Source organism: Mastomys coucha, unplaced genomic scaffold, assembly GCF_008632895.1.
Source record: "Mastomys coucha isolate ucsf_1 unplaced genomic scaffold, UCSF_Mcou_1 pScaffold22, whole genome shotgun sequence".
Classification (NCBI taxonomy): Eukaryota; Metazoa; Chordata; class Mammalia; order Rodentia; family Muridae; genus Mastomys; species Mastomys coucha.
The window spans coordinates 137,130,306-137,138,797 of NW_022196905.1; the positions used below are offsets into that span (position 1 = coordinate 137,130,306).

Below are 8,492 nucleotides of genomic sequence, written 5' to 3' on the forward strand. Positions count from 1 at the left end.
TGCAGGCAGAGGCATGAATGGCTCGTGCAAAGGCCCTGTGGTAACAAAATGAGTGCTACGTGCTAGAGGGGACACCAGAGGCCATGGTGAGAAAAGGTGTTAAGAATGGTGTTGGGGACATTAAATTGCCATCACCGTGGAGACAGTGGCCCAGCAGCCCTTGGCCCCTCCCATCTGGCCCACTCCTTACCTTCATGGGCGTGGGCAGCCCACAGCTGCACCATGGGCAGGTTGCTGGGGGTTGGGGAGTGGAAGGAGAGGTCAGAGGGCAAGGATACCGGGCTCCCCTGAGACGAGGCCGAGGGCCCCATCCCGCTGGACACAAAGCTGCCCAAGAAGGCCTCGCCTGCAGAGAAAAGGGAGGGGGGTCCCTGTCAGGCAGCCAGTAAACCAGGCTATGCCACCTGGACCACCATCCCAAGGCCCTCCACTGCATAAAGCCTTCACTACTCGAGAGATCAAAAGGCATCCCTTGGCCAGCCCCAGCCACACCCTATGGGCCCAATCACCATAGTGACCAAGAAAGAAGGCCAGACGGTCCAGCCCCCTAGGCCCAGGACCCCCAGGGTGCAGATGGAAGGAAGCCTGAGTCAGTCATGAATGAAGGAGGGTCCCCAAGGATTGCCCAGGCCACAGAGTAAGGGAGGCAATAGTCACAAAGAAAGAGCTCATGTTCTGAGCTCAGCACAGGACACTATCCAGAGACCAACATCCCCAAAAACTTCATGGTCACCCAGGATGTGCAAGAGCTTCTGTCTAGCGACTGCATATGCCCATGTAACTGATGGGGAAACTGAGGCCCAGGGAGGAAAAGGCTCAGCTCAGCTAAGGAATAGCAACTCCCTGCACACCCAGCCGGAACTATGAGGTGAGCCTGTCTCAAAAAAAAAAAAAAAAAGTTTAAAAAAATGGATCCTATCATGATACCTTGTATCTGTTATCTTAACAAAGAAGCTGAGGCAGAAGGATTGCTACAATTCAAGGCCAGCCTGGAGTGCACAGCAAGTTCCAGATAGTCTGGGCCACGGGGTGAGACCCTGTCTAAAAAAACACCCAAAGTCAATCTGGGGATGTAGAGTGCCTGCCTAGTAGGCATGAGGGACTAGGTTCAAACTTCAGCACCAAAAAATAAAATAAAATAAAAATAATAATAATAAAATTACCAAACAATAACAAGGTAGGAAGGAGACATACATTTAACAAGAATTATGTAACAGATACGCTAGTTTTAGGAACAATAATAGTAAATAGACCAGCTGTTCCGTGGGTGATTGAAACTCTCCCCGGCACACTGCAGGAGAGGGTGTGGAGCCCTGAACACATGGCTGGGTCCGGCACTCTAATCAAGCACCCACCAGGTGCCCATCCTGGCTAGTCTCCAGAGGAAAGCTCTGTGTAAGTTCTCAAGAGCCTTCTCTAGTCCCTGAGAGGTGGGCACTGTTTGCAGACAATGCAGACAGGATGTGTGGCTCAGATGCCAGGGGCCCGCCACGGGTCTAAGCCACAGAGATCTCAGACTCCGCCCACATACATACGCAGTCCATTTTCTGGGTCCCTGAGAGCCCTCCCATGTAAGCCCTATACAAAGTGTTCACTGACTGCCTCCCTAGGAGGACAGGATCCCAAAATATGTCCCCAGGCCCTTGAGGGTACACACGGGAAAACTGGGTGAGAGCAGAAGCTAGAGAACGCATACACCCTCCGATCACACGCCTGTTACCGTGACCTATGTTCAGCCACCATCTCTGAAGCCCAGTTCCTCACCAAATTCCAGCGCCAACTCCTGTGGCCCAAGGGCCCTTGTAGCCGATCAGCACATCCATGTAGCCCAAGCCTGGGAAGGTAGGGCCTCTGGGCCCTGCCAAACCCTAGGCTTCCTCCTTGATGTGGCAGACGGCCGGTAGAAGGCTCCGGAAGCCAATAGCCAGGGGTTTGCGCAAAGGCTTACATCAGCCACCAGTTCTTCCTGCCTGAGCTGTGCGGAAGCATAGGGCGCAGGCCTGCCCCTGCCTGGGCTTGTGAAACCCAGCAAGCAGCACCCCAATCCAGAGAAGCGTTGGGGTCCGGATGCCACCAACGGTTCCTGTCACCACCAGGGCTCTAAGGGGCCTCAACGACCTCCTCCCAGGCTGGGGGTGGTGACAGCTGGGGGTCCCTGCGACCAGACAACCCAATGATACTCTCTGGTCACAGAATTGCAATCCTAAAGCAGACACAAAACCAGGAGTGGTGACATAGGACAGTCATTAGAACTACTCAGGAGGCTAACGCTTTTGCGTTAACCTTTTGGATGGAAAGTTCAGAACCACTCTGGACTAGAGTGAGTCAACGCTAGTCACAACTCAAGACAGTCTCCATAAAAGGTAGAAAGAGCTGGGAAGGACAGCTCAGCAATAAAGATCCTGCCTAGAATTCCTCAATAAGGTGTGTGGGGTGTCAGAGGTAGAGCCCCTGCCTAGAGTCCCCCAATGAGGGGGCTGGGGGCATGGCTCAGTGGGCAAGCCCTGCCTAGAATCCCCCAATGAGGGGCTGGGGGCGTGGCTCAGTGGGCAAGCCCTGCCTAGAATCCCCCAATGAGGGGCTGGGGGCTTGGCTCAGTGGGTAAGCTCCTGTCTAGAATCTCCCAATGGAGGGGCTGGGGGCGTGGCTCAGTAGCAGAGCACACACCTGGCATGATCAAGGCCCTAGGTTCCATTCTCAGAACCTTAAATAGCTCCTACAGAACAGTCGGCATGACTGACTGCCAGCCCAATCACTCTGCCTGACATCCTCAGCAAAGCCACAAGCATAGCTGCGTCTGTCAGGTACAGGACTGGGTAAAATGAACAACACATACCACCAGAGAAGACCAAGCAAGGAGCAACAGATGCTCCATGCTGTGGGCCATGGTAGCCGCTGACTGTGTGTCACTCCTAAGTCAGAATTGCAACCATGGAAACTGAAGAACTGTACGTTCTCTTTTATTAAATCTCAATTAATTTCGATTTAATTCAGCCATGTTCTAGGCTGAAGGTCTTTTCCTGGCTAGAAACTGAAGGAGAAGACATGAACTGTCAGTTTCTCTGGGGGGGAAGAGCTGGGTCACAATGAGATTCCTAGACAGAGCAAAGACCATATCCTAGCTCCCATGCTCATTTCTGTGTGTGTATGTATCACATGTATATGTGTTCATTCAGCATATGTACATGCAGAAGCCAGGAGGATGTGGGATGCCTGCCTCCAATTTATTCACTTCAGACAGCATCTCTACTGGGCCTGGATCTAAACTGATGGATGTCAAGCCCCAGTGACCCTCTTGTCTCTGCTCCAGAAACAGCCTGACCACACCCACCTGTTAATGTGGGTGCTGGGATTTGAACTTCTGTCCTTGCCTGTGTATAACAAACATCTTACCACTGAGCCATCTCCATGGCCTCTTGACAAAGCCTCACTATGCAGCCTAGGCTACCCTAGCCCTCACTATGTAGCCCAGGTTGGTTTCCTGGGTCAGGCGGTCCTCCTGCCTTAGCCTTCCTAACTGACAAGATCATAGGCAGATACCACAACTAAGTCATGGCTGTCATTCTGGCCAATCTGTAAATCTCCCTGGGCTATGTGAAATACATAACACATTCATCATCTTCTCCCTCCAGGTTGATGTATGGAAAAGATTCAAGACACTTCTGTTTGTAAAATGATCTGAGCTCCGTCTGCCTACAGGGTGCCATGTAATGCCAGCTGTTGTCACAAATGACTGGCTAAGTGACACCTCTGGGGCCAGGGTTTAAGGGGGTCCGCTTGCCCTACCCCAGACACTGTTTACCCTTCCTCAGAGAAGTGAGCACTTATAAGTCATTAACACACTAAGCATCGCTGAGCTGTGTATTACAATTGCATATTATATAACTGTATATTACATGGGTGTGTGTTTGTGCCCATGTGTGCCTGTGCACACAGAGCCCTGAAGTTGACCTCAGATGTCTTCCTCAACCACTTTCCAGCTCTGATTTGGTTAGAATGGCTGGCTAGCGGGCCAGAGGCATCCTCCTGTCTCAGCCTCCCCAGGACCTGGATTCCAGGCAAGTGATGCATGCCTCTTGTGCTTTTTCTCACAAGGATGCTGAATATCAGTCAGGTCCCAATGCTTGTGAATGTCATTTCCACCCTACCTCCCAAGAAGAAAAGAAAAGAAAAGAAAAGAAAAGAAAAGAAAAGAAAAGAAAAGAAAAGAAAAGAAAAGAAAAGAGCCATATTATCCCATTCAAGCACTGAGCAGGCCCAAACCTGTTTAGCCTCCAAGATCAGAACATTCATCCAAGTCGGCATTAAAACTCCAAGCTTCGAAGCTTCCAAACCTCAGGTGTCTTTGCCCACAAGTCTTACAGCCCTTTCCAGATCCTGGCTCACTATCCTGAAGCCCTGGGGCCCAGGAACCTTGTTACTCATTTTGCATATTAAGAAATTAAAGACAAGAACAGATGCCTTTAATCCCTCACCCGCCCCCGAACCCCCCGAACCCCCCACCCCCGCAGTTGGGAGGCAGGGGAAGGCAGATCTCTGAGTTTAAGGCCAGCCTGGTCTACAGAGTGAGTTCCAGGACAGCCAGGACTACACAGAGAAACCCAGGTCTCAAGAAGAAAAAAAAAAAGTCAGACATGAGGACACACCCATGTCATCCCAAAGCTAAGGAGGTAAAGACAGACAGATCCCTAGGGCTCAGTCAGTCTAGCCTATTCTAGACCATTGAGACCCTGCCTCAAAGAAAATAAACAGCTTCCTGAATAACGTCCCTCAAAGTTGCCCTCCAGCCTCCACAAACAAAGGCACACCTGCCACACACACACACTTAAAAATAAAATAAAATAAACATAAGTAGATGGGCTTTGCAGACCATCTGAACATTATGCATGAAGCCCTGGTTCTAGCCCCAGCATTTCAAGAATGAATCAGGTCTCCAGAAAATGGGGGTCAGCAAGGGGCCACCTGCTCACAGTCAGGACGAGCACCCAGTTGGGTGTCTCTCCTTCTTGGGCAAAGATTTAATGACATTCATAAAACTCCCAACTTTCCCGAGCCATTTTCCTACAAACCAGGCTGTGTGCCAAGCGCATACCTCACCGGCTCCTGTAACCCCATGCCCATCACGGAAGGAGTTAGTCACACTGCAGCCAGTTATGAAGGAGAAAGCAAAGACACTGTGGCTTGCCCAGGTCATCATGGACTGGCGGGGAAATCCAGACACTGTACTTCCTGCTTGTCTCTGTTACCTCACTAGATGGATGGCAAGGGATACTATCTGTGGGGATTTGGGGTGCAATCCCCTCAGAGACCTGGATGCCACCGTAGGTACCAGTAGCATCCCAGAGCCTGTGCTACGGATGAAATCAGAAGGAAACCTACTTGTGATTTTAACAATAATCCAAAAGTGCTAGGTATAAACTCCAGAAATAAACAACTGGCTGCGTTTTAAATCTCATGCCATTGTGAATAGCCTAATGGGACCTTGCTTGTAACCTTCGGACCTATTCTGCTCGTAAGTGAACCATCTCTCTTTCTATTGTCATATAAGCTGGGTATGCCGCCCACCCAGCCAAGTTCGAGCTACATTATTCTGAACACTTCATCTTGTCAAATACTCTATCTCTTACCATCCACAAAAGAAGGATGAGTATGGAGAGTGTAGCCCTAGAATCCCAGCCCTTCAAAAGTGGAGGCATGGGGTCAGAAGTTCAAGGTCATCAAAATGACCATGTTCTCCACCAGCCTGGGGCTCCCTGAGACCATCTCAAAAGGAGAAGGGTGAACTCAACATGAAGCCAGCTGGGAATATAAGTAAGTCCATCTTTAAATAGACAGACAGACAGACAGATAAACAGACAGACATAGGTAATAAGTATTTTGAGAAACCAGTCACACTACTTCTATTAAAGTGTGCTTGTGGGCCAGCAAGATGGCTCAGCAGGTAAAAGAGCTGGCCAGCAGGCCGACAACCTGATTTCAACCCCCAGTACCCAGATGGTGGAAGGAGAGAACTTCTCCAAGTTGTCTTCTGACCTACACTCACGAGCAACGACATGAAAACACACACAGATGTCCACACACAATAAAGAAAAGGAAAATCATTTTCCAGAGTATACCAGTTATAATTGTCTTTTAAAATATTTATTCTTTTCACTATGTGGGCATGGATTTGTGCATGGGATTAAAGATGCCTCATAACTACAGGAGGGGTGGGGGTGGGGGAGTTCTGAGGCCAACATGGCTGCTGGGAACCAAACTAGGGTCCTCTGCAAAAGCAGTAAAAGCTCTTGCCGGCTAAGCAGTCTCTCTAGCCCCTATTTTATTTTTGAGACAGGGTCTCATGGATCCCAGACTGACCCCTAAATTCCCTATGTAGCAGAAGATGACCTTGAACTCCTGATCCTCCTGCCTCCACTTCCAGAATGCTAGGATTGCGGGTATATCCCACCACGCCTAATTGCTGCATTGCTGGGAGAACCCTGCATGAGCTTCCTGCATGCTAAGCAAACACTTACAAAAAGGAGGCCCATTCCCAGCCCCGATCATTCTATTCTGCAACTAATCACCATTGCTCAGCCCTTGCTGCATCTGTTCTTACAAGTTAATCAGAGGTACAACTATGTAAGAAAATCTGCAGACCTTTAATCCAGCACTTGGGAGGCAGAGGCAATCAGGTCTGGGTTCTAGGACAGCCAGGGCTACATAGAGAAACCCTGTCTCAAAAAAAAAAAAAAAAAAAAAAAAAAACATCACCACCACAACAACAAAAGGGAAAGAAAGAAAATCAATCCACAGGCCATATTCAGATTGGTGCTACCTGGTGTCTCAGAGTCTCGAGCACGCACAGGGGATCTCAGAAGCCGTCCCCCAGAAGATGACAGGGTTTCCCAAGGCTACACCTGGGACGCAGCACCTAAGGGCCTTTGCACAGCCGCTGGAAATCCATCTTCCATTAGACACCAAAAAGGATCATACAATGACACACAGAGGGAGGCTCATCTCTCCCCACCCTATTCCCAAACCTCCCAGCCTATGGAGTAACAAGGTTGTCTGTCCACCTGCCTCACTTCCCTGTTTACCTGCCTGCCCCAGGCTGCTTCCCAAGGCCTATGGCAGGGGAGTTAGCCACAGTGGCTCTAGTCCTTTCCAGAGATTAGGATGCTGGCTTGGACCATACTACTCAAACCCTGCGTGGGGATGCTCACCTGTAAGTCCCAGACATTAGGAGGCAGCTCCCACTGCCTGGCAACTTCCCATCTTAAAAAGCAACAGCCTAAGCCGGGCGGTGGTGGCGCACGCCTTTAATCCTAGCACTTGAGAGGCAGAGGCAGGCGGATTTCCGAGTTCGAGGCCAGCCTGGTCTACATAGTGAGTACCAGGACAGCCGGGGTTACAGAGAGAAACCCTGTCTCGAAAAACCAAAAAAAAAAAAAAAAAGCAACAGCCTCAGCCCCACCCTGCAAAAGAAGCAATGCTAGGCCCAGTGTATGCCTATGACTCCAGCACTTGGAAAGTGGGGGCAGAGCAGTCTACAGTGTCATCGTTGACTGTATAGCCAATTCAAGGCCAACCTGAGCTAGAGACCCTGTCTTAGAGGGAGAAAAAATATAAGGCAGGCTTGGAGACTCCATCCTGTAATGCTAACTCCTGGGAGAAATTTGAACAGTTATCTGCATGCCTGGAACATTGGGAACAGTGTTCACAAATAGCCCACAAACAAACACTGCCCAAGAGTTCTTCAGTGGGTGCGTGGGTAAACAAACTGTGGTATGCCTATGCAGTGAAATATTATTCTACCTGAAAAAGGGAAAGTGTGATACTTGTTCAAACAAAAGAACAAATACTTCCTGATGACCACGTTGATAAGGAACCAGAACTAGCAGTTCAATAAAGGAGAGCTTGAAGGGTAGGTGCCAGGGGATAGGGGGGTAGGAAGGGAGAAAGAAGTCCAGGGGCAAAGACTGGCTGTACAGTATGAATTCACTGAACCATGGAGTTAGAAATGAAAATGGGGGTGGGGGCGGTTGGTGAGATGGCTCAGCAGTTAAGAGCACCGCCTGCTCTTCCAGAGGTCATGAGTTCAAATTCTAGCAACCACATGGTGGCTCACAACTATCCTTAAGGAGAAACAAAGAATCTATGGGCTGGAGCAAGTGGGGGCCGGAGAAAGGAAAGGGGGAAAAAAAAAGAAAAAGAAAAAGAAAAAGAAATGAAAATAGGGGGCTGGAGAGATGGCTTAGCAGTTAAGGACATTGACTGTTCTTCCAGGGTTCAAATCCCAGCACCCATACCAAGGTTCACAACTGTCTGTAACTCCAAGATCTAACATTCTCACCTGGAAATACACACAGGCAATACACGCAGTGCACATAAAATAAAGATCAATTTTAAAAATAAAGAAATAGCTGGGCAGTGGTGGCGCACGTCTTTAATCCCGGCACTTGGGAGGCAGAGGCAGGCGGATTTCTGAGTTCGAGGCCAGCCTGGTCTAC

At 49.6% G+C, this 8,492-nt stretch overlaps 1 protein-coding gene across 12 annotated transcripts in view; it reads right to left on the bottom strand.

Moving 5' to 3' along the window:
- Tnrc18 (trinucleotide repeat containing 18) overlaps positions 1–8,492 on the bottom strand; it is a 101,493-nt gene that overhangs the window by 73,684 nt on the left and 19,317 nt on the right. For 7 of the 12 annotated variants that reach the window (XM_031338583.1, XM_031338584.1, XM_031338588.1 and 4 more), the window contains exon 3: positions 191–346. The exons of 4 other annotated variants lie outside the window; for them this stretch is intronic. In XM_031338583.1, the coding sequence (XP_031194443.1) occupies positions 191–346 (156 nt within the window). Of the gene's footprint in view, positions 1–190; positions 347–1,764; positions 1,934–8,492 lie in introns of those variants that run through there. One more of the 12 variants, XM_031338591.1, reaches the window with a different exon arrangement.